The sequence below is a fragment of the Schistocerca gregaria genome, chromosome 2 (genome assembly GCF_023897955.1).
Source record: "Schistocerca gregaria isolate iqSchGreg1 chromosome 2, iqSchGreg1.2, whole genome shotgun sequence".
In the NCBI taxonomy this organism is placed as follows: Eukaryota; Metazoa; Arthropoda; class Insecta; order Orthoptera; family Acrididae; genus Schistocerca; species Schistocerca gregaria.
In genome coordinates this window covers 175,897,620-175,923,608 of record NC_064921.1, presented here as the reverse complement: position 1 = coordinate 175,923,608, position 25,989 = coordinate 175,897,620, and the positions used below count along the sequence as shown (strand labels likewise).

Genomic DNA, 25,989 nt, shown 5'->3' with positions numbered 1-25,989 from the left:
CTGAATTTATTACTGGTTTTACATTTGTGCATTCATCGGCGGATAATTAACGTTGAAGTTGTTAATCTGTTGGCTCTTTCCATTTCTAAAGCAAATAACTTAAACGTATAGTGAAGTGTGTTTTGTCAATGATAATTAAACGTTCAGGTCGGCTTGGCAATATTTAACCATTTTATGCTAACAGAGACAGTCTTGTGTTCCATAGCTAACGCCGGGAAAGAATTCAGTAAATATTTAAAAACCCACTGCATCTAGAAAATGTGTGCCAAGGCCGAAATACGTAAAAAAATAATTTAAATAAGTTTCAAATAAATGTTATTAATCAGTTAGTTTGAATTTATGAGCATGAGAGGATTGCTAAGGTTCACGTAATTTTAAATGTGCTTAATTCTGTCTAAGTGAATTTTTATTACCACACGTAAATAAGGGGTTCTACAACAAAGTTCGTATTGAAAGAGTAAGTAACATAAATATTTAAAGTCATTTCTCCCCTATTTTCATTTTTTACATAATAAAAGTATTTCTTTTTTTTCATCAAAAGTCCTACTAAAACATTCTTGGGTAATCTTTCCCATATGCAATGGTTGAAACTTTCATTTGCATTCTGACTGCCCCCATAATGCTACTTAGCAAAACAGGGTCACTGAGGTCTTTAAAAATTGGTTTTACTTCATTCATAACAGGCTCAGGAACAGAATGCTTATTATGGTATATTTGATCACTTGCTTTTGCTTTTTGGTAACCACACCATGAATCTGCTCCTTTAGGGAAAAGTCTGTGAACATGGTGATCATCTATGGACAACTAACGAAAGTAGGTAACCCATTCAGCTTTTCTCATTACTGTAATATCATTCAGAGGTAGAGTTCGTCTAATGGCCAGTCCATAACAACTCTGAAGAAGGTCTATTTCAGTTTCTGTCAATTTGCCTCGGCCAGACAGAGATTTTCCATCAGATAGCAACTTCCCTTTCATTTCTCTTCGTAACCTCCTCAATCTAGCACCCATTCTCTTTTGCACATGTCCATAACACTCAAGTTTGGATACCAAGTAACACCATAAACATTGAACTCATTAATTTTATTGAAATCCTTAGAATCCCCATCCCCTAGGTACATTATATACCTAACGTTATAAACGGACGCCGACCTCTGAAATATTATTAGAGCTCCATCACACTCCATACCTCCAGTGTAACCATCATAATTCTTAGAACACTGATGTCCTTCAGTGTTACCATGGCAGGTGTGGCAGTACTTAGATAAGCACTCAACATCAACAACTTTTCCATTCTCCAGAGAAGTATCACTTACAACACCATTCAAGGAACGTTGTCATCTAAGTTGCCATATCCCATCAAGTGCAACAGCAACGTCCCTGGTTCCACTAATATTTACATTTTCTTCTACTGCACGTTTCATAGATGCTTTAGACACAACTGTCAAGAGACTTAAGTATTTTTTGTACTTGCTGAACATACTGGGAGGAGGATGAAGGTCCATCAAATCACAAAACGCTTGAGCAGCTTATTTTTTTTTCCTTTTCCTGTTGCACACATTGCATACACTAACTTCAAATTCACTTATATGAATTATGCACAATGTTCGGAGTCATTTTCAAGGTAGATTTATTGCAGGATCTACACAGAACAACTAATTTTGACGTTAAACCCTTCCTGTTACTTTGTTGTTCATTTATTTCCAAACAGCCTACACCATCACATTGTTTACATTTCGCCACTTCCTTTATCAAAGACGATAACATGCCCACAGCAACAAGTCCACTACAACAGCATCAATGTTAACACAAAAATTTGAATCACCAGGAGGCGTGCCATGTGGGAGTTTCTGCCCTGAAGAACTGATACATAGGTTACTTTCAACAGTGTGGTTTGCTTTGAAATGGTTACCGCGGAAATTCCTTTTATTGAATTTCTTGATGCGTGGCATAGTTCGTATTTATTATGCACAAAAGGATATGTACTTCCACAAATATATGTAGCACCTGGGCAACAAACATTCAGTAACAAGTGAACAAACTGCTTCAGCGAAACAAAGTAAATACTAGCAAAGATAATCATTTACAGACAATATAAACCTGCACTGTTACCAACATGTACAATGCATCTTACGTATAATGCTCGGAGACCATGGCTGCGGTTACCCTTGCACAAATGGCAAAACGTCATTTTTTCGGATGATTGCAGGTTCTGTTTATAGCATAATGATGGTCACATCTGTGTTTGGTGACATCGCGGTAAACGCACTATGGAATCGTGTATTTGTCATCGCCATACTGGCGTATAACCCGGCGTGATGGTATGGGGTGCCATTGGTTACATGTCTCGGTCACCTCTTGTTCGCATTGACGGCACTTTGAACAGTGGACGTTACATTTCAGATGTGTTGCAACCCGTGGCTCTGCCCTTCATTCGATCACTGCGAAATCCTACATTTCAGCAGGTTAATGCACGACTGCATGTTGCAGGTCCTGTACCGGCCTTTCTGGATGCAGTAAATGTTCGACTGCAGCCATGGCCAGCACATTCTCCAGATCTCTCACCAATTGAAAACGTTTGGTCAATGGTGGCCGAGCAACTGGCTCGTCACAATACGCCAGTCACTACTCTTGATGAACTGTGGCATCGTGTTGAAGCTGCATGGACAGTTGTACCTGGACACGTCATCCAAGCTCTGTTTGACTCAATGCCCAGGCGTATCAAGGCCGTTATAACGGCCAGAGGTGGTTGTTCTGAGTACTGATTTCTCAGGATCTATGCACCCAAATTGCGTGAAAATTAAATCACATGTCAGTTCTACTATAATATATTTGTCCAGTGAATACCCGTTTATCATCTGCATTTCTTCTTGGTGTAGCAATTTTAATGGCCAGAAAGGTAAATATTTCAGTTATACAGGAAAGACTATATAATTTAATAAAGTCATAAAAAATTTCGTTTTTTCCACCATTTATAAGTACCCGGTATCCTTAAGAGAGCATCTGTGACTCATACCTGTGTGGAACGGAAAGAAACAGCATAGCAGGGGTCCACGTGACAGCTTTTAGAGGACCAATACACGGAATTCGCATTTACAAAAAATGTTGAGCCGCACAAAACAAAGTTAACAGTGGAGCAGAGACGACTGGACAGAGCACACAGTAGAAAGACCAGAACTGATGCAGGGGAGAGCTTCTAGGAATGGAATGCTATCAGAATCACAACGGGAGGTCTTTGAAAAGCACGAAAAACTTTGTCGCTTTGTTCCTTTTTTTTCCAAAACAGAAAATAGGCCCCAGTGGAAAACACCGCTATTTTTAACAAATATTCGCATATCACGTGATGAAGACGTGGAGAACACAAAGTATAACGTCTACAGCTACTGTATGGGCGGAATCTGCTAGTATAGGAGCGAAACATGAATGCTATAGGCCAGAAGCAAAATACTTTCCACTCCCAATATGCTTCTCAAACTTCATTGGGCCTAGAGACGACGCAAGTCGTACCACAGTCAACATTGACGGCTGTGACTTGTGGTAGGGGATGAACACAAGGTACAGTGAGGAAACAAAAGATATACAGACCGGGGCCGTGAAGTAGAGAAGAGAAAAAATGAAAATGAGCGTTTGGATCCATTGGCCGGGAGACCCCTTACGGGGTGGCCGGTCTTAATACATTCGACCCCACATTGGGCGACCTGCGCGCCGAATGGGTATGAAATGATGAGGACAGCACGACACCCAGTCCTTGAACGGTGAGGACGACGGTTCAGTCCTGCGCCCGGCCATCCTGATTCGGGTTTTCCGTGATATCCCTAAATCTCTCCAGGCAAATGCCGGGATGGTTCCTTTGAAAAGGCACTGCCGACATCCTTCCCTATCCTTCCCTAATTTGATGAGACCAATGACCTTGCTGTCTGGTCTCCTCCCCCAAACAACCCAACCCTGAGCGGAGAAAATCCCCGACCCAGCTGGGAATCGATCCCGGGCCCGTAGGACTGCAATCCGTCACGCTCACCATTTTTTTTTTTTTTACATTTGTTCGTTGATGATCGTTGTATTTGGTCGTTGCGGGCGTCACATGACATCCGTTTAAGTTCGTTCATTGATCCTTCCACGCAGTATTTTTATTACAGAGGCCAACCAGCTCTCTGACCGAACACGCTGAGCTACCGTGCCGCCGACCACTCAGCTATCGGGGCCGACGTAGAGAGGAGAGAGGTCTCGTCAGACAAGTCCCGAGTGTAGACGGAACACTTCCTATTCTATCGGCCTAGAAGAGCTTTTTAGTGAACACAGGGTTCGAAAAATCTCGTAACATTTCCGGAGTGGAGGTCACGGATTTCGACCCGAATTATAGTTCAATTCTTTTATCTTGGCGGCTCGCGCATGCCCACCCAGACGCGGGAAATTGCTGCATTGCCAGTTTGCAAACGACGCACGCGCCAAGGGAAGCAGCGCCATAGTATAGAATAGTTCGCAAACTTACGTTTAGGTGGGGTGCGCGCAGTTTGTGAAGTAAAGCCACCACGGCCGTATTAACCCTTTCACTGCTACAGAGACGTGCTCCCCGCATTCCACGCAGTGCGCGATTTTGTCATCACTGCACTGCTCGCCTGTGCTGACACATGGTGTTCCGACTGCTTTCACTCACTTATCATTCAATTTCACAAAATCTATTTGGCCCAAAAATTTGATTTTTACACATCTTCTTGACTGATATCTTTCCCCCATAAATGACTTAATTTTGGTTCGATGTTCAACGCAGTTTTTGTGCAGCATTAAATGTAGTAAACTATTGCACGAAATTTTGAAAAGTTTGCAGAGGTAAAAGTTCATAGCGTATACTTTCCGTATGGTCGATTTTAGTTGCCACAATGTTGAGGATGAAATGGGGACAAGATACCTAAATTTCACATTAAATTTACTGTTTAACAATATCTCATTTAATTTAAGTACCAGATAGGTGTCGTATGTAATTTTGAGAAATATGCCGTCTTTCGCGACTGTGATAAAAGTTTTATTTATACCAGAGTCATGCCGCATTTTTCTAAAAAGTTCTGATTAAAACAAAATTGGCGATGTACACAAAACTGAATTGTGGACGTAACAAAACATAGAAACTAAAATATATTGTCAGTGAGGCGCAGTGCGCAGACAATTTGTGTTTGTCACAACGCACAGCAAATACTTGACAAAACATAGATAAGTCGACGAAAACACTGATATGATGACATTGCCAAAGCAGCGAAGCAAAGAACTGCGTCAGACAATCAAGTAGCTCGGCAACGTACGAGCCGAAATTCTGCTCTAAATAATACTTTTAATACTGTCGCAAAGAATATATCTCAATACGAATAGTAAAACAGCGACTGCAGAAGAGAAGATATACAAACAAAGCAGTTAACATGAATATTGTATGTGTGCCTTTTCATTGTTTTTAATTGCTGTGAAAAGAAATATTGGAGGACAAAATTAGAAAAATCGAAAACTTATGATTGTAATGAAGAGACAAAGCACTAGAAATTTCAAAAAATTACATTCATACGAATAAAACTCAAGAAGTCAGATACTTCGATATTGTTTTTAAATAAAGAAATTATTAAGCACTGCTCAAGGTTTGAACACAGAACCTTTCGCTTAAGAGCCAAACAAATACCGACAAACACTTTTGGTATAACTATGAATTATTCACGTTTCGTCGAAGTACAACAGGAAATAAACAATTATCGCTATTCTTTATTGCGAAAAAGTGGTTCTTGAGAATGATACAAACACCTTTCCTTGCTATTGCCTGAATGAGGAGTCTTTTTGCTTGTTTGGTTTAATTAATTAAAAGAATATAAAGCAATTGGTATAAAGAATGCCTTTTCCAAACTTTCTATAAAAGAAAGTCTGCTATCAAGACTTTGCTTTTGTTCAATTTCTTTATTTATGACTGATCCTTTCTAAAACTGAAGCCACTCATCTGTGCTCTGCATTGCAGTCAAGCTCTGGCAACCCTGTTCTCTGTTCATTGGCTGACTGTGTTTTGTGACGTCAGATGCGCAGAACGAACTTAAACTCGGCCGCCATTGTAAATGACGCGCACTATAGTTACGTTCTGTGGAACAATTACAGAGGACAGAGTATACACGTCGCTAAGCCAGAGCGAGTGGACATTGTCAGTAGTTTAGCGAGGAAAAAACACAGTTTTTGCCTTATGAACTATTCCGGCTACTGATACAGTTCAGGCCATATTAGTATTGAGGTTGATAGGTCCACACAGCGTCGACGCGCCGCCGTCATCATACGCCACTGCCGACCACAGCAGCCGCCGACAAAGCACGGTAAACATCGCATTTCTCAAGAAGATAGCAACTAACTTGTGTGTGCACTTCAATTCTATTTGGAGTTGTGTTACGTATTTTCTTCTCATTCCCTCGTGTCCATGCTTGCCACTTATCGCACATGTTGATAGGGCTTAAAAGTCGAGAAAGGTATCGGAAAATATACGTAATTGTCCAGCTACAATGGCAAAGATCATTTCCTAAGAGGTGGTCGGCGGACCCCTAGTGGCCCGCGAGCTATGCCAGAGGGGTCCGCAAGATGCTATTAGAATAAAAAACGTATTAAATATATTTCGTATGATAACAGATTTTTTGTTTTAAACGCACTGTGGTGCAAATGTAAATGAAAATGCGACCCTTGCGTCTTAGGAGGTGGCTCAGATTGTTGCTAATTGTGGGAAAAACCACACAGTTGTTGAGAAACCTATATTGCCATCAGCAATAATACTTTGCAAGAGAATGTTAGGTGATGCAGCTGCTGAGGTAATAGGAACTGTCCCGCTCTCAAATAATACGATTCAGAGACGAATTACTTATATGGCAGTTAACATCAAAGAAACATTGCTGGTTAGATTTTGCATGAGTTACATGCACCCTCTACGACTACATGAATGCACAGACCTATCAAAAAAAGCTAAAATGTTGGTTTTCGCACGATTCTTATGGGAGGACCAAGTGTTCGAAGATTTTCTTTTTTCGTGCGAACCATCACATACAACAGCAGACGATATTTTACTGCGTTAAATAATTATCTCAATGAGCACGATGTCACCTGGAAAAAATGTGTAGGCTTGTCACCGGATGGAGCAAAGTCAATGGCTGGCAAAAGAACCGTACTTCTAGCTCATATCAAAGCAGTAGCCCCTGAGGTGAAATGGACTCACTGTTGTATCCATCAATTTCAAGTTTGGAACCTAATATTTCAGAAATAATGGGCTCAAAGGTCAGATTGAACTCATCTTATTAAGAACTGAAAATTAAAAGTAACTGTATACTGATGGAGTTCTTTTGGAACCGTATTTTTTCAAATAAATAATACCTTGTATGAAATAAGTGTTTTACTATTTTTCACACATGTCTGCTCAATGCAATCTCAAGTGTAGTACTCTTGAAAGACCAATACAGGCAGTTTTAATTTTTTCCTGTCATTTTCATTTCATACTCAATTTTTAATTTTTTAAGGAGTTTTTTATACTAAACACCCAGATCTGAAGATAAAGATTTTGAGCAATAATCAAAAATGTAATAATAACAATGATGGCTAAATTGAAAAGTTTTAAGCTCCGTAATTTTTCAGTAATGAATATGTCAATGATTTTTCTAAGTACCAAAAATACAAAACGTATAAAAAGGCTCTTAATGTGGCTTTTTTAGGTACTTGATGGTCGATGAGGAGGTCCTCGAGAAAATTTTGTTGGGAACCCTTGGCATAGACAATAGTGCGTATTGAAGTGTGGTGAGTGAAATACCTTGGGGGTAAATTGTTTTGTGATCATTGTATTGGAAGTTACACTAGCAGTTCTTTTCTAATGTAGGAACGCTTTTGAAAGGTTACTATGTCTTTTAATTGTCAGATTCTTCCTAATTAGAGAGGATTTTGCAATGTCGCCAACTACACACTTGAAACCAATGTGTATGGTTTTTCTGTAACAAAAAGATTTAGTACAGGTAACAGTTGTGTGTGTGTTCTAGAAAGAGGCCACCCCTTCCTCACAGAAATATTTTAGGGCATGTGTGACGACTGTTATTCTGATGTCTAATCATGACTTCATCCTGGATCTCCTTACCTTGCAGGGCCTGGGTTCACAAGCACTTTAGTTCTGTCAGATATCTATGGGTGTGGCAATTGGTAAAAACTGATCATAACAACCGGGGTTGTATGTTGGATATGCAACCAGTGTATGAAAAATGGTCTATTTTGTAATAGATTACAAAATGCCACAGTGATGCCGATACACAAAGGTTGTAAGAGACATGTACCATCCAAATATCGGCCTATCTGTCTGCTGCCAGTTCTTTCTGAAATATTTGAGAGGGTAGTGTACAACAGGCTATATGAACACCAGGGGCATAAATATGGAAGGGAGTTAGAGTCACTCACGTCAAAATGTGTCAGTTATCAATTGTAATGAAGATGAGATTAAATTTTGATTCTTGAGCACTTAGAGTGACTGCTAGATTCCCAAGTTTAGCTCTAGTGAGAAGTGACACAACGTCTGTAAGTTGTTGATACTAAGTTGATTTCTGGCTCCCTACTTGTTATCGGCACATGTCGATACACCCTGCGTCAACGCCTTATGTTTACGTTTGCTGCCAGCTTCAGTTATCTAACAGCTGTAACACAATGTTTGTGCACCAAACTCGTGTTGTGTGTCACCTAAAAATGAACAGCATCACGAATGTATTTGAACATGGACAACTGTATGATGTTCTTTCCATATACCGTAACTGCTGATTATTTGTGCGCAAATATTCCTAAAGCTGCTTCATTTAATGGCTCACATAGAACATTGTCCCTCTTAGGCACTCCTCAACGTTCACACACGTGATTTAAGCTTTTTGGGCCCTTGCAAAGTCTGAGTTTGGAAACCCCACTCTTTTCCTGAAATGTAATTTTGTTTACACTTTGCATGATTTTCGTGATTATCATGATTATATGTGATTGTTTGTGATTGTGATTAATGTGTGATGTGTTTGTGTTTGTGTGCGGGGGGGGGGGGGGGGGGGGGGGTTGCAGCTCAAACAGTTCCGATGAAATTCATTGATTGAGGAATCTGAGAATCTATGTACATACAGGCCAGGAGTTTATTAAGTACTGTACTAGCTTACTGACGACTGCATATGGCAAGCCCACGAGAAGTCGTGGGTAAGTTGATACTTGTTGGTAAAAAAGCATACATTTATTTTTTATATGAAGTGTAGCACGTTAACGTCGAGTTGTCAGATACCGCTTAGTGTAGATTTCTCAATATCTGTGTTCATCTGTTTCTTAAATGTAAACAAACGGTGCTGCTGTCCCGTTGGTTCACCAGTTGGCTTTACCGTGTTCAATGTAAGCACTTACCCAATAAAATATGCACAAAAATATCTGAAATGTACTCTAAAACAAGGAAAATAAGTACCAAAAATACACTAATACCCATTTAAAATGAACGAACCTGCATCTAAATCCACACCAAATAGCACTGGAAAAACAGGAATCTAAAATTTACTAGATGTTTTTGACATTACAGTAACACTGAACCAATTCTGTACTGATTTTAGTTGCGTCTGTTACATAAATTACCCAATATTTTTCCAGACCTTTCAGAAAGGCCGTCCTTACAGCTGTCAAAATAGTTTTCACGTTGGAAAAACACCCTCTGCAACACATTATGGTACAAAGAAGAACTTCATTGTTCTGGTATCACTTGCAAAATAATGCTCGAAAATTATATCCGGAATCAAATGCCTGATATAGAGGTTTTTTTAACTCACTAATTTAACAACAAGAAAGTATATTGCTATTTGGATATGTTCTAAAAAACTTACAGTATTTCATATAAATTGAGGGAATCACAGATTACTGCAGATATCACAGCGGCTGCTTTTTAAGAAACAATAACACTACTTCAGTGCTGGGTTTCCGGGTTGCTCGAAACACTGATCTGCTTTTATAGTCAAGATAAGCAGCCAGTGAGAGCTGTCGTAGAAATTGGCTGTATTTAAATGCATTGTTACGTTTTGTTTTCGTGATCCTTAATCACTGGTGATCACACTTTAGCAATACTTCACAGTAGATGTGAGCAAAGCCCGGGTGACTTGGTGATAATAATTTTTACAAGCACCACTATAAGCATGCATAATCAGGTATATAATTTAATAGATTCTGTGTACCGATAAATGTAATGGGGAAAACCCTACTAAACTAGAAAAACGTTATATTAAAAAGTACCCACCAGAATCTTCACTTCTCTTGGTTCTGAGTGGGGAATACGTTCACTGGTTTCTCCATGTCCAGAGAACGTGCAATCTGTCTTTCCACTGCTATTATGGTAAGTAAGCCTTCTTCGCTGCTCGTTTCTCATTGAATGTGTAAGACAGCTTTTAATGATCTTTAACTTGGAAAACTACTTTCTGCTGAAGCTACAGACACCTGTATGCACAAAAATTTTCAAAACGAAACTGTTACATTTGGAAAAATGCCTTGCAAGTTCATTTCGAAGTTGAGATGGGGTACTTCTAAACATGTGTTTTTGGAAGCATAGGGGGAAACAGTTCCAATTCATTTGCAAGATCCTACAAATTTATCTCTTCTGAATGCATTTTAGGTTCTCATCCTCTTTTGAGATCATATTTCTTTATTAAGTTCTTAATGTCAAAAATAACTCTGAAGACGTTACAGCAGTCACTGAGCTGCTGAAACCTTTCCTTCAAAGGCATAATAACGGTGTCTGCACAACATAGAAGAAGTTTAGCCTTAAGCGATTTTCTTCACCTGTGATGGATTCATCCTTACATTCATAAGAAAACTGCCAGGATTGTTAGTCCTCTGTCAAATAGTTTTTTTCTTAAATATTTGCATTGGAAAAGTAGAATATCCGTAAAGTCTTTCCTCAAACCTTCTTGTTTCTTAAAAGAAGAAAGCTTTGTCACAAGTTCCACCTTTTAAAAATTCCTTCTTTTGTTGAAGGAAGTCACTGCCAATTGGCTTACATCAAAATACGTATTCTTACACCTTATGCTTGTTGCTTTGCAAGAATTTTCAGATTTGTTTTTACTTTATGTATTATCTGAATAAAAAGTAAATTGTAATATCAGTGTTTCTCTGCGATAATCAAGGAAAATGGAATACTAAAGACCCATGTGGGGGGGGGGGGGCTGTGGGGGGGGGGGGGCAAAAAGACAACAGGGCTGAAGGGCTGATGTGGACTGCCTACCCTTTGTAGACGACATAGCAATAGTAAGTGAGACAGAAGAAGACATAAAGACACAACTCGACACCTTAAGTAAGTTGCCGAGAAAGGTGGGGGCTGAGGATCGCCTATAACAAGACAAAGACATTCAATACCACTGCAGACTGGGAAACAGGAAGGAACAGAAGCATGGAGGGAATAACAGAGAGGATAAAGAAGATGAGGTATGACGAGAGAGATATACAATAAAAGAATATATGCACAGAGGCAAAGATAAGCCACTACAATGCAACATTGAGGAATGCAGTATTATATACTTCTGAGATAATGACACTAGGAAAAAACTGGGCAGAGAATGAAGAGAGGAAAATACTGAGAAAAATACTAGGTCCCAAAAGGGGTGGAGAGAGATGGATGCGAAGACCTAGGGAAGAACTGTACCGGGACATGAGAACAATATCTGGGGAAATCAGACTCAAAAGGGCAGGGTTTGCTGGGTATGTAATTAGGATAAGTATGTATATAATGACGAACAGAGTGTGGGAAACGACAGGGAGGACAAGTGGGTTGTTGAACTTCGGAATGAATGGTTGGAATTGGGGATCCAAGTCGAAGGAAAGGAAAATTAGAGGAACTAATATACACCGACCAGTATGCTGGAGATCAACGACAGAGAAGAATACAGGAATAGAATAGAATGTAAACAGTGGAGGCGACGGGAGAAAAGGACACTGAAGATCTCGGAAGAAGAGTGGGAGTGAAGAAGATAAAGAACGAAGAGGTTCTGGGAGAAGAAGAGGAAAATGCAATTCACGAAGGTGCTACCCGTGGTCCTACAGAGGCCGTAACGCAAGATGAAGACTCTTTTCTGCTATTATCATTATTGCTTGTTTCGATGGCTGGTAAATAAAGTTTGTGTTTGGAATCCTCTGTGAGCTTGGTCCTTCCACTCTCCCACAGCCCTGAGACCTGGTAGCAAAATAACAATTTTGCAACTGGTTTTCATCTGCTGATGACTTTACTAGACTATGAAGAACAATAATCTAAGACCTGAAAGCTGCTCAGATTGTCTCCTAAATCGTTTACATAGATAAGGAACAGAGTATGGCCTAAACACTATCTTTGGGAACGCCAGGAATCACTTCCGTTTTACTCGATGACTTTCCGTCAGATACTGCGAACTGTGACGTCTCTGAAAGGAAATCACGAATCCGGTTTCCGAAAGTACGCAGTCTGATTAGAAACAGCTCATGTGGTACGGTGTCAAAAGTCTTCCGAAAATCTAGAAATCTATAATACGGATTCGGTTTGAAATCCTTGTCGATAGCACTCCACACTTTGTGTGAGTAAAGAGAGAGTTCTGTTTCATAAGAACGATTTTTTCTAAATCCGTGTTGACTATGTGTCAATATACCGTTCTCTTCTGGGTAGCTCATAAAGTTCGAACTCAATTTAATTTTTTGTGTAAATTTTAGTGCATTCTTTGTGTGGGCGACTTTCTGATAGAATATAAGCTGGACATTGTGTAGCAGCAGAACGTAGATTGCAACCAGCGATGTCTTGGGTTAGCGTTACTTTATTTGTGATACAATTATAAACTGATTAAAGATGGATAGGTACTGCAAGTGTTGTGTATAGATGCAGGAGGAATTGGCCATTGTCTGTAAACAGGTTGAGCTGCGTTGACCACGGTTGACAGACTCCAGGCTGCCGCTCTGGGCTGCCGCTCTGGACCTGACACGAATGCTTTGGCACCTCTGCAGCTTACAGCGCCATCTGGGATCCCTGATGCTGCTGCTCCTCCCGCATCGCAGGTGCCGGTGAATGGCGAACGGTGGCGGGGTATAAAATCGCTCAGCAGAAGGTGAAAATGGGTACCAGCCGTATGGCTGTCACTTTATGCCTCAAAACAAAGTATGAGCTATATATGAATTTGCAACATGCTGCAGGCGAAAAATAGGTCAGAAACTTGTTTTATAATTGAAATAAATGGTTCAGCTCCATTACAACTGGCATTGAGAAGTAACTTTCGTTATTTCTTGCTGATACTAGTTGTGGACACCTATGTCCATTTTCAGACCATCTGTATCATGAGTGTGACAATACAAGCCATAGCCTACGACCAGAAACTGCAGTGCCGTTTTCATCATCACTGCAAGGCCTGATTTTATACATAGGCTATTGCCTGTATTGTCAAATTCATGATACGGATCGTTTGCAAATGGACACAGGTGTCCTAAACTGGTCACCTGCAAGAAATTAAAATAGGAACAAGTCGATCGAAAATTCATACAATAAGACCAAAAGATCTTCCAGCAAAATTTACTGAAATGAGCAATAAACACTGAGCCGTGCTGAGGCTCGCGTTGGTGCTTTGTAGGTTTCCGCCCTCGGTTGGAGGCCGGACGGTATCGTTCAGCTGGCACGGTTGCAGTTGTTTCTATTCTTCTCGTGTTGACTGGGGCCACTCCATTTCGCAAGCGTTGTCTGTCTGCTAATGGCAGCAGCGATATGTAGTAACTGTTGCCCTGCTTTGGGGCGATGTCGTTACTTTTATGGGTCGTGTAAGTGTGGAGTCGGTTGGGGACTGAGGAGGAACCAGGTCCGCCTAGTGCGAGAACATGCTGGGGCCGATGGTAGCGCGCATAGACTGCCGGATCGAAGGGCTGTGGACAAAAGGGTGCACGACCTCGTCGTAACCCGAATTCTGAAAGCTTTAAGATTAGTGCACTTGAATTCAAGTTGACAGGCCTCCACCAGTGTGATATCTCGCGATTTTCCAGTGACTTGGGTTGTTTTGTTGCTCGTAGTGTAGCTGAGGCAAAGAGCAGCGAGTGGACTGTTTGGGGAAGGCAGATCTGATTAGCTTTCCTCGACTCCTTATTACTGTTCACTGAGTTCAGCTTGTTACAATTTGTTAAGTTCAACCTGCTTATTTTCCTGGCTGGAGGTTGCTGTATAAAACGGAGGTGTACGTTTCCTTGCCTTGCTCACTGTCCGGTAAGGCGTTTAGTCTTGACAGCTTTCTCGATTGAAGGCCGGTTGGTGATTTTTCTACTCTGGTGGTAGTGATTCGTTTCTCATTTCAGGCGCTATAAACACTGTAGTCTGCGGACGTAGTGCAGACTGCTGGTTCCAGGTTTGGCATATTGTTCCATTGTTGTATTTGGTTTGTTGGACGTCAGGTAGCTTCAACAAGTTATCATTAGTCATTCGTTGCATTGACACTAGCCTGAGTTATCATCTTGTGAAGTGAATACAACTCTTGGCTTCCTATCTCATCGCTTGTGAAAGTGTTTGTTCTCAGAAGTCAATTCCTGGAGCACTGTATGTGACTGGCCCTTGGTTTTTATTATTGTATTATTTATTATAATATCTTGTAATGGCTACATTAAAGGTTATGTATGCTAGTTAATAGTTCAGTTCAGGTCGCCTTCTGAAATAAATCTAGCAGTGTAAGGGTTGTCTTACAAAGTTTACCTTTATTTTATTTCACCCATTTGGTGATCAGTTGCTTGTTTTTATTAAAATTAACCTTTGCTATTGTATTTGCTGTTTTATAGCAAGTTTCTAAATTTTTTTAATGTAATTGCCATTCCTGGCGTATAAGGCCTTCATCTGTAATTGTGGTAATTTGCCTTAAAATTCTAATTTGGTATTGGTATTTTTAGCAGTAAGCCTTAAAATCTTATTTACTACGATGTCTGGCGTTTGATGCCTTCTGCTGTGTTTGTGGCTACTTACCTGTAATATTTTAATATTTGTAAGTTGTAAATTGCAGCGAGTTTTTAAACATTCAGAATTTATTGCCATTCTTGGCGTATAATGCCTTCAGTCGTGATCAGAGTGGCTTGTTTTTAAAACATTATCTGTTGTATCTGTATTTTATGATTATTTGCTAAATTTTTATGCACTGAAACACTATTATTTTACACAGTTGTCATTCCTTCATTAATAACGTGTGTTTTTTATTTATTGTTGAGTCTGGAATTACTGGTTTAAAATAAATGTGTATAAATATAAACGGCAATCAATAGTAGCTGACTACGGCCCCATCCACAATTGTAACCAAATTCTGCCCTCCCCTGACTACCAGACCTCAACCACATCACCCGAAACAAAACTCATGCTTAGCAAAAAAACATTTATATGAGCAGGATGATCATCCAGAACATAGGAACAAAACGACACCTAGTGAGAAATATAGTATTTATTCCCAAATAATAAATACAGATATATTGGAACCTCATTGTCACATAAAAAACCATCATATTGATGTAATGTTTGTTAATGTTACATCTGAAAATTAATTTTGCCATAAATTCACTGCCCTAATTGTTTCCCACCAAATACCACTTTATAAAAAATTACATAAAAATCTGTTTGTAAGAGATATCAGTCAGATTATGATACAGCATTTATTGTCTACAGTAATAAAGAGTATTTTCTGTCACACTTAACGAAGAATATTTGCACATTAAATATAAAACACTGTGGCAAATGTCAAATAACTAAAAACAATGGGAATTAGGAATGTGGAATGAAGAGATTAATAAGACACTGAAGGGAAACAGACGTTTACAATAATCTTCTTTCAGAGAACGTTTTGAAATGAAAGAAATTACAAACAGCAAAGAAACGAGGCGAAAAGTATTCCGTCATACTCATTAGTAAAACTTAGTTCATTTATAAGTAACATATAATATAGTCTACATGGTAGACAGGAATATGCATACGATAGATTGGAACACTGAAGTAAAGAGGAGAAAGACACAGTTGATTTATATGAAGAAGTATGAGAGACTCAAAAAATTGAAAAATTGGACCGAACGAAATGCTAAACTATGGAAATGTGGTTGTATATTGCTACAACAGGACTGCTACATCTGTTGAATGTTCTGGAATCATAACAAATCCTCAAAAAAATGGATTTCAGTAAAATTCCTGCCAGTTCTTAAGAAGAGGTAGAAATTGATTCTAAGAGTTGTATAAAAATATAAGAATTATAAAAAGTGCAGATTTCACCTTGGACGAAGGCTGAAACGGATTCTACAAAGATTGCTCATCATTTTATTCTGTATTTAGTAAGCAACAGATAATCGAAAAGTGCTGACATTATAATTTCAAAATGCACATTGCTCTTTTTGATTATGCAAAAGCGGTCAGCAGAGCTGTAAAAAATGAAACAATGTGAAACACTTTCTGACAAAAGTTTTTCGTGCTATATCACACAAGGTATAAAACATATGTGCAATAATACTGATGAGGTAACAAAACGATAAAATCAACAAACACGCTACATCAGACTCCACTCTTTCTCCAGTAACATTCACTTTATTCGTTGACAAAATGGTCTGAGAATGATAATCAGAAGTAACTACTTAGTTTCAGCAACGTTCTCCAGAAGACTGAAAGTAGAAGGAAATAATTTATTTGAGGAGAACTGCGTTTTGATTTAGTATGTAGCATGCTGCTGACGTACTGCGTTGGAGAAACACAAATTAAATTCTACAAGACAATGTCTATAGCAGCTCTGACACACGGGGGAGAGACAAGGCTGCTAAAATGAAAAGATTAATTACAGAACAAGCAGAAATGAAATCCTGTTAAGAGCTCCTTCGAAAGAGATCACACAAGAACAAATTGTTTTGGAAAATAACCAGGGATTCCTGCTGTAATGTTACAGTAAGGTTAGAGTATAACATCCACTGACGATGACTCCTTTAGAGACAGAGCATACGCTCAAAAACGGGAGGGCTAGGAAAGGAAACTGGCCATGCCTCTTTAGGGAACTATTAACTATTGTCTTAAAGGATTTAGGGAAATCACTAAAACCCACCATCCTCATAAATCTAGTCTAGTGTCTTACCACTGCAACTCATAGTTAGTAATGAATATCAGAATAAATAGTTCAAACATGTGACGAGAAAGGAACGAAGGAAGGAAGGTATATTAGGGTTTAATGTCTCGTCGATATCGAGGTCATTAGAGATCAATGAGAATCAATCAACAATATGTACCAAAATTCCAGAATGAACTTTGACGCTACAGTGGAATATGTTTATCAAAATAAGCTATACACTAAACTCCTTCAGACATATGCAGTGTGTGACGTTCCAGAAAGAGGTGTAATTTTAAAATAAAGCCTACCAGGTGCCCAACGCGTCAACAGAATTGTGTTGACGACAGTTTTCCGTTATTCTTTGCTGAAAATGTCTCGTGAAGGTCTGACGTGTAGAAAAGTTTTAGCGAGCTTGGATGTATATCACAGATACGCTTTTCAGTAGCTGTGCATCAGCAGATCTACTCGGTTTTGAATTTCACTCTAAATTCTGAGAGGAACTGAACAAGTCGCCGAGTAGACAGGTACAGCAGATAGGCTCCAACGGCGGTCACCAGAAGGACGAAAGCGATGACGTCGAGCAGCAGCCGCTGCCACCAGTGCAGGTCGAGGGCGGCACTGCGCATGTGCGGGGCCCCCTTGTGACGTATCACGTACTCCAGCCACCACACGGCGCGCTCCACAGAGTCCGCCTTGTGCTCGCGGAATATTGATGATAAAGTCCTCATGTTTTCCTTGTACCTAGAGAAACAAAAGCACAAAATCGTACATTATAGCGTACTGTTACTTGAGAAACGGTAGAGAATGAGAACGACAAAAGTCCAGCTACGTATACAAAATTTTAATATTAAATGTTCTATCATATTGCATTATATTAATGCAAAATCTACAGTTGGGGTACAAACTATGTAAATGAAGGTCGAAAGGGGAAGAAGGAAAGAATAGGGAAGGAACTAATGATATCAGCTGCATCAGGACTTCATGCAAAACCAGCATGACGAGTGAAACTGTGTGCCGAAGTGTGAGTTGAACCTGGGATCTCCTGCTCACCAGACAGCTGCGTTAACCACAGCGCCCCCTGGATTGTATGGCAAATGTGCTGACTATCTCGGCTGACATACACTCCCATCTAGCACCAACTGTCCTCAACCCTCGCCCATGTCCTCCATACTCGCTAATTTTAAATTCTCAAAACAAAAGACACAGCACTTTCATATTACTGATTCACCTCGATGAGTAATCAATCATGACCTTCAGCGCGGATGCACTTTTATGTTCGACCTCCAGTGGAATCTAAAATTAGTAGTCATCGAGGTTTCGGATGGGGACTGCGGAGGAGGAGTGGGTGGGAAGTGGGAGTGTGGGTCAGTCAGGGAATGTTCCAAAATAGTCTGCACAGCTGTGGTAAATACTGTGTCCAGGTGGCGCAGTGGTTAATACTACTGATTAGTATGCAGAAGATCATGTGATCGACTCCCAGTCTCGCACACATTTTCACCCATCTCTGCATAATGTTCCGATGCAGCTGTTATCTTTAGTTCCTTCCTTTTCCTTTCCATTCTCCACCCTCCACCTTCAGTTACAGTATCAAGTATTCTCCTTCAGGAATATTATTCACTTTGTGTAGGCAGGCAAGCAATGATAAAAGTCATGGGATAGCGATGTGTACATATACAGGTGACGGTAGTATCGCGTATACAAGGTATGAACGGACAGTAGATTGGCAGAGCAGTTATTTGTACTCGGGTGATTCTGGTAAAAGTGTTTCCGACCTGATTATGGCTCACGACGGGAATTAAGAGACTTTGTATGCGGAACGATTATTTGAGCTAGAAGCGTGGGGCATTACATTTTGGAAGTTATGGAATTCAATATTCCGCGATCTACAGTGTCGAGGGTGTGCCGAGAATATCAAATTTGATGCATTAGCTCTCAAAATGGTTCAAATGGCTCTGAGCACTATGGGACTTAACATCTATGGTCATCAGTCCCCTCGAACTTAGAACTACTTAACCCTAACTAACCTAAGGACATTACCTCTCACCACAGACAATGCAGTGGCCGACGGCCTTCACCTGTCGATCGAGAGCATCGGCGTTTGCGTAGAGTTTTCGCGGCTAACAGACAAGAACGGCTTCGGGAAATAACCGCAGAAATCAATGTGGGACTTACGAGGAGTGTATCCTTTAGGACAATGTGGTGAAATTTGGCGTTTGGCAGCAGACTACCGACTCGAGCGCCTTTACTAACAGCACTACTTCAACAGCAGCGCCTCTCCTGGGCTCGTAACTATGTGACTGAGTGCTAGACGACTGGAAAACTGTGATCTGGTCAGACTGGTCCCCGATTTCAATTGGTAAGAGCTGATGGTAGGGTTCGGGTGTGGCGCAGACCCCACAAAGCTATGGATCTAAGTTGTCAAAAGGCTATGTGCAAGCTGGTGGTAGCTCAAAAATGGTGTAGGCTGTGTTTACTTGGAATAGGCTGGGTCCTCCGGCCCATCTGAACCGATCATTGGCTGGAAATGGCTCTTTTCAGCTACTAGGACGAACTAATTTATGAATGACAATATGCCAATAACCAGACCACAGTTGTTCGCAATTGATTTGAAGACCATTCTCGTCAGTTCAAGCAATTGATTTGGCCACCCAGATCACCCGCCATGAAACCAGTCGAACATTTATGGGACATCATCGAATGTCAAGTCATCTCGTGCACAAAATCCTGCATCAGCAACCCTTTCGCAATCACAGACGGCTGCAGCCGAAGCATGGATCAGTATTTGTTCACGGTACATCCAACGACTTGTCGAGTCAATAACACGTCGAGTTACTGCACTACACCGGGTAATGGAGGTCCGGCAGATTATTAGATGATATCCCATGTCTTTTGTCACCTCAGCGTTTATCTTAGTAGCTGAAACGCTCAATTACAGCTGATTGGTTGTCAAGGTGCAACGGCCTTGCCGCAGTGGCTACACCGGTTCCCGAGAGATCACAAAAGTTAGTCACTGTCGGGCGATGCCGGCACTTGGATGGGTGACCACCCAGCCCGCCATGTGCTGTTGCCATTTTTCTGGGTGCACTCAGCCTCGTGATGTCAATTGAGGAGCTACTCGACCGAATAGTAGCGGATCCAGTCAAAGGAAACTATCAAAACGACCGGGAAAGCGGTGTGCTGACCACACGCCCCACCTATCCGCATCCTTAATGAGGAAGACATAGCTGTCGGATGGTCCCGATGGACCACTTGTGGCCTGAAGACGGAGTGTCGGTTGTCAAGGTAATGCAGCGAAATCAAGTAAATTATGGCTTACTTGGGATCTTGCAGGGCAGTTCGTATGTCTCTCAGCAAGGTGTCCTTGGTGACGTCACTGTACTCCAGCCGTACGCCTATCCCCGCCTGGTGTATTTTGGCGGCGTTGTGCGCCTGATCGGAGAAGAACGGGATGACGAGCAGCGGCACGGCGTGGTACGTGGCTTCGTTCAGACTCTGCAGGCCGCCTTGCATGATGAAAAGCCGCACGTTTGGATGGGCTGTAACAACAAAAACGTTACCAAAACATATTGCTTCAAATTCATCTCGTTTGTATTTGCTCACAGAAGAGTCTGGCATTGTTCCCCTGGAAACGGGTGTAAGCTGCGCTGATTTTTTTCTGTTTCTTTAGTTTTTCTCATGTTGCTGGTGTTTGTATCGTAGTGTCCAATGGTGTCGTGGTACGAGGGTTATTCGGAAAGTAAGGAACGATCGGTCGCGAAATGAAAAGGGGAGTAAAAATCAGATAAACTTTTACACGGGTGTGTTGGGCAGTGTGTCTAGTATGCCTCTCGATCGCATTACGTCGTTCTTTTTAGGTCTGAGCACACAGGGAGCCCATAAAGATACCTAGAACAATAGTGTCTCCCGCCAAGTCCGAGAGCCTGGTGAAAAATTTCGCCTGAAGCTATGCAGCCAACATTTCATAACTGTCGTGTGTTTTCTTCTTCAAGACAATTCTCAGCCGCATTCTGCAGGGGCAATGAAGATTTTCCTGCATCGTTGTCAATTGGAAATGTTTGATTAGCTATAATGCAGCCCGTAATAGTCTCCCTTTGAGTTTCATCTCTGCTCACATGAACCGCTGGCTATGAAGACAACATTTTGGCACAGACAAAGAGCTGTAGGCCAGCGTAGAGAATTAGCGAAAAGCACTGGCTGCTGCCTTCTATAACGAGGGTATTGGAAAACTGGTACAACGCCACGACAAACGTCTAAGTCGTATCGGCGACTACAGAGTTAAGTAACTGGAAGTTGTAGCTTACCGTTGCAAATAAAACAGTTTTGATTTTCACTGTGGTTTTCATTTCGCAACCTATCGTCCCTACTTTCCGAATAGCCCTCGTACATCCCGAAATTATTCCGCTGCTTATTCTGCTAACAACGGAATCCGTCAATTCGGTGACAAATACTGAAGAATGTTCCGCCGTACTTTTCGATATTTAGGTTTAAAACGGGAGCAGGATTATTCAGAAATTTCATATTGATGTTAAGACTCCTGGAGACGAAGATGCTCACAAAGACAACTCTTAGGAATTTCACCTTGCGGTGTTGCTACATTTTCGTGGTTCTATTCCTCTTTTATTTATTCCTTTGACCTTTTCCAGTATCTCCATGGAATTTTAACATATCTGTCTAAGTAATGAATACTTTATATTACCAGTAATTCCGAAATTACGTAAAGATATGAGAAAAAGAAATTCAGATGTACGTGGAATACACTATATATTTTTTATATGTGGCGAACATTAGGCACAAAAGTAAACTACCGTGTTTGATTGTACGATTGTGAGAACTATGTTTCACGTAATAATAACTTCCCAATCTAAAAACCCAGAGAAAAACTTCAAGAAGCCAAGATTACTAGTAATGTATTTATTTAGACAACCAGTTTCGGAAATAGTATGTTACCAGTACTTTATCATGCGCACTTGTCAACCCTGCTGTTACATGTGTACCTTAATAGGCGACGCGTTGAACGTTTGAATTACTTGCTCCTTTTCACATTCAGTTTGCAATTTGTTCATTTTTAACTGTTATTTTCAGCAGTAAACGAAACAATAAAAATAACGACCCGTTTTCTTATAACTACTTGTCTTCGACGTATTTTCTTACACTTTTTCATTCATTGTCCAAGACTGAGAAAGGTATCGACTACTGAAGGTTTTTGTCAGTTATGCATTTAATTTGTTTTGACTGTCCGCACAGCTGTCCCTCGTTTTCCGCAGCACAACACGGTGCAGAAGGGTCGTCATCGACAAGCAGGATGTTAATTTGGCTGTGGTATAGACGGCTCTCATTGATAACGACAGATAGGTTTTTCTTCGTTCTAAGTGGTCGCGGTACTTATCGAGCGCACACTCTAGACTTACGTAAATGATCCTTTAAAAGAGTGTAAGACTCCCACTGATATCGCCATAATTCTTGCAAGTTTAGAGATGATAAGAGATGTACCATTGCGATAATGGCGATACCAGTACTGATTGCTGTCTTTGTCTCTGTAAAGGGTGTGATAGGCGCTCCTTCTCTTCAAAATTCGCACCTTTCCCGGGCACCTTGAAACATATTGTACCAGCTAACGAGGTCGACGGGATGTGGCAGACTCACCAATCGCTGCCTTTCGTTCGGCATAGATTAGAGAAGCATTTTTGCTGAGGTAGTCACAAAATTTTGTTGTGCAGCGCTGCTCATGAAGCTCTGACATGCTTCAAGTCTTCAGAGCGCCAAAAGTGCACAGCCACTTAAGCTCAATGCCGCAACTCAACTATAGGAGCAGGAGGAACAACGAAGTGGTCTCAGAATAGAGAGTATACAGGAAAGGCAGCCCCTTTTATTTGTATGAAGTCACGCGTTTTCCTCGGTGCCGTATTCAAACCTAGTAAAATCGGAATGATAACTGCTTACTACTACGGTTAGAAATTGACATTTTTACGAAACGGAACTAATCCAAACGATTAAATGAAAAATTTTACGGAAGGAGACACTAATGAAACAAGTTGTGACAAATCTTTAGTGAAAACCTGATCACAACTCCTTTAATGATTACTAGTTTCAGCTCACTGACGAGTCATCTTCAGATCAATAAAAATGACTACTTAACCCTTAACGTCCCAGTGCAGTCTCACAGACCACTAACGTTCATCGTTACTTTGTTGCTAATGCCCAGAGAGAGGATAGAAGGCCGGCCGCGGTGGTCTCGCGGTTCTAGGCGCGCAGTCCGGAACTGTGCGACTGCTACTGCCGCAGGTTCGAATCCTGCCTCGGGCATGGATGTGTGTGATGTCCTTAGGTTAGTTAGGTTTAAGTAGTTCTACGTTCTAGGGGACTGATAACCACAGCAGTTGAGTCCCATAGTGCTCAGAGCCATTTGAACCATTTTTGAGGATAGAAGATTATTGTGTTGTCTGGTTGTTCTTTCCGGAGCACTGTGGTTCTACCCTGCTAACAGTCTGTGAGGCCAGACCGCCCATGGGACTTTGCGTTATGAATTCCATAGCCATGTCTTCGTATCAGTATAATGATGGTCGACCCACTTGCACCAGCGAAGAACAGCATTCTGTTATTCGAGTTTTGCGTAGTGAAGGTGTGAAACCTACTGAAATTCATCGACGTATGAAGGTTCGTACGGTGCTGATGTTTGTCACTGTAGCAAGTCTACGAATGGAGTAGGAAGTTCGCAAATGGTTTGACTTCTGTGGAAGATGCTCCTCGTCCAGGTCAGGCACAACGAGTTCTGACTCCACAGAATATTGCAGCAGTTGAAGCTGTATACATAGGGCAGACCATTCGTACCATTGAGGACCGATGCCAAGAAGATCAACGGCACACTAGACTGCAACAGCCAAGTAAGTCGGCAATCTCTGAGCATTGCCTGTCAGAACTCCACAGCATGGATTATGACCAAACCAAAGTCGTGACACAGACTTCCAAGTACTGGGACTTTATCATCGAAGAAGCCATAGAGATCAGAGTAAGGGAGCCACAACAAAATCGTGACAGCGGTTACATCCTTAGCAAGGCGTGGGAACCCGCGATCACCCGGATTAAGAAGAAGAAGGATATTTCCCAGAGTGTACGGACTTCGGAGGAGGAGGGAAGAATAACTAGAGCAGTGCCGGCAGACCCTCCTGAACGAGAAGACCTAGGACGCAACTTCCAGACGGCGGGAGAACGGACGCTGCACCTGGACCGCGCGCGGGGCGCGGACCGCACCGACTGATAGGAAGCGCCTGAGGGAGGAGCGGGAGGGGGATTGTCCTATTTATACATGGCGCCAGCCCACCGCCGGTCAGTACATCAGCGAACCTGATGATGGCAACGTGGTCAATTGCCGAAATATTATGTCCTCTGCACACTCATACCAGGCTGATCACCCGAGATTTATTTCGTCGTGGATTTTACGTACTCATATTGCATCGCCGAGATCCAAGTATCAATAACAGTGTTACATGACCACTATATCTCGTGCAGGTGTCTTGCTATTGTGACTGTCCCTGTACCACTCGGAGGGTCAACCCTAACGCTGTTTGTAAACATACAAACAATTAGCATGAGTGCTGCCCACGGGTAGAACGCCGCACTAGAATGGATTACAGTGTTTCAGCAGAAAATAAAGCACCAGCAAGGACGCATTAGAGACGTCTATGGAACAGTGGTATGATGGATGGCGTTATCAGTGGGAGTCTTACACTCTTTTAAAGGATCATTTACGTAAGTCTAGAGTGTGTGCTCGATAAGTACCGCGACCACTTAGAACGAAGAAAAACCTATCTGTCGTTACCAATGAGAGCCGTCTATACCATCCATCATGCAACGAAGGACAGTCGCAGCAAATGATCGGTTCTGCATCGTTACGTTACGATTAGAATTGTTGTCAACGAGGAAAAGTGCTAGACAACTGCGCTGAACTCAAAGTGATGTGATGTGGTCACGGAATCGCTTCTAATTGACAAGCAGTGTGAGGACTTACACCGCGCAGACTGCCCACGTTCGGTAAGTGCGCAAGATGAAAAATACACTACTGGCCATTAAAATTGCTACACCACCAACATGACGTGCTACAGACGCGAAATTTAACAGACGTGAAGAAGATGCTGTGATATGCAAATGATTAGCTTTTCAGAGCATTCGCACAAGGTTGGCGCCGGTGGCGACACCTACAACGTACTGACATGAGGAAAGTTTGCAAACAGCAGTTGACCGGCGTTTCCTGGTGAAACGTTGCTGTAGTACCTCGTGTAAGGAGGATAAATGCGTACCATCACGTTTCCGACTTTGATAAAGGTCGGATTGTATGTAGCCTATTGCTGCTCGCGTTGATCCAGATGCGTTGACTGTTAGCAGAATTTGCAATCGGTGGGTTCAGGAGGGTAATACGGAACGCCGTGCTGGATCCCAACGGCCTCGTATCATGTGCAGTAGAGATGACAGGCATCTTATCCACATGGCTGTAACGGGCCGTGCAGCCATGTCTCGATCCCTGAGTCAACAGATGGGGACGTTTGCAAGACAATAACAATCTGCTCCACAGTTCGACGACGTTTGCAGCAGTATGGACCATCAGCTCGGAGACCATGGATGCGGTTACCCTTGACGCCGCATCACAGACAAGAGCGCCTGCGATGGTATACTCAACGACGAATGGCAAAACGTCATTTTTTCGTATGAATCCCGGTTCTGTTTACAGCATCAAGATGGTCGCATCCGTGTTTTTCGACATCGCAGTGAACACACATTACAAGCGTATATTCGTCACTGTCATACTGACGTATCACCCGGCGCGATGGTATGGGGTGCCATTGGTTACAGGTCTCGGTCGCCTCTTGTTCGCAATTTCAACAGTTGACGTTACATTTCAGATGTGTGACGACCCGTGGCTCTACCCTTCACT

The 25,989-nt window shown here is 41.6% G+C and overlaps 1 protein-coding gene across 2 annotated transcripts in view; it reads right to left on the bottom strand.

The window, feature by feature from the left end:
* LOC126336625 (UDP-glucosyltransferase 2-like) overlaps positions 1-25,989 on the bottom strand; it is a 153,495-nt gene that overhangs the window by 107,870 nt on the left and 19,636 nt on the right. Inside the window, exons 6-7 of one of the 2 annotated variants that reach the window (XM_050000512.1) lie at positions 20,380-20,599; positions 15,414-17,804 (exon numbers count right to left, since the gene is read on the bottom strand). The exons of the other annotated variant lie outside the window; for it this stretch is intronic. Coding sequence (XP_049856469.1) covers positions 17,525-17,804; positions 20,380-20,599 — 500 coding nt within the window. The 3' untranslated portion in view covers positions 15,414-17,524. Of the gene's footprint in view, positions 1-15,413; positions 17,805-20,379; positions 20,600-25,989 lie in introns of those variants that run through there. 2 annotated transcript variants of the gene reach the window in all.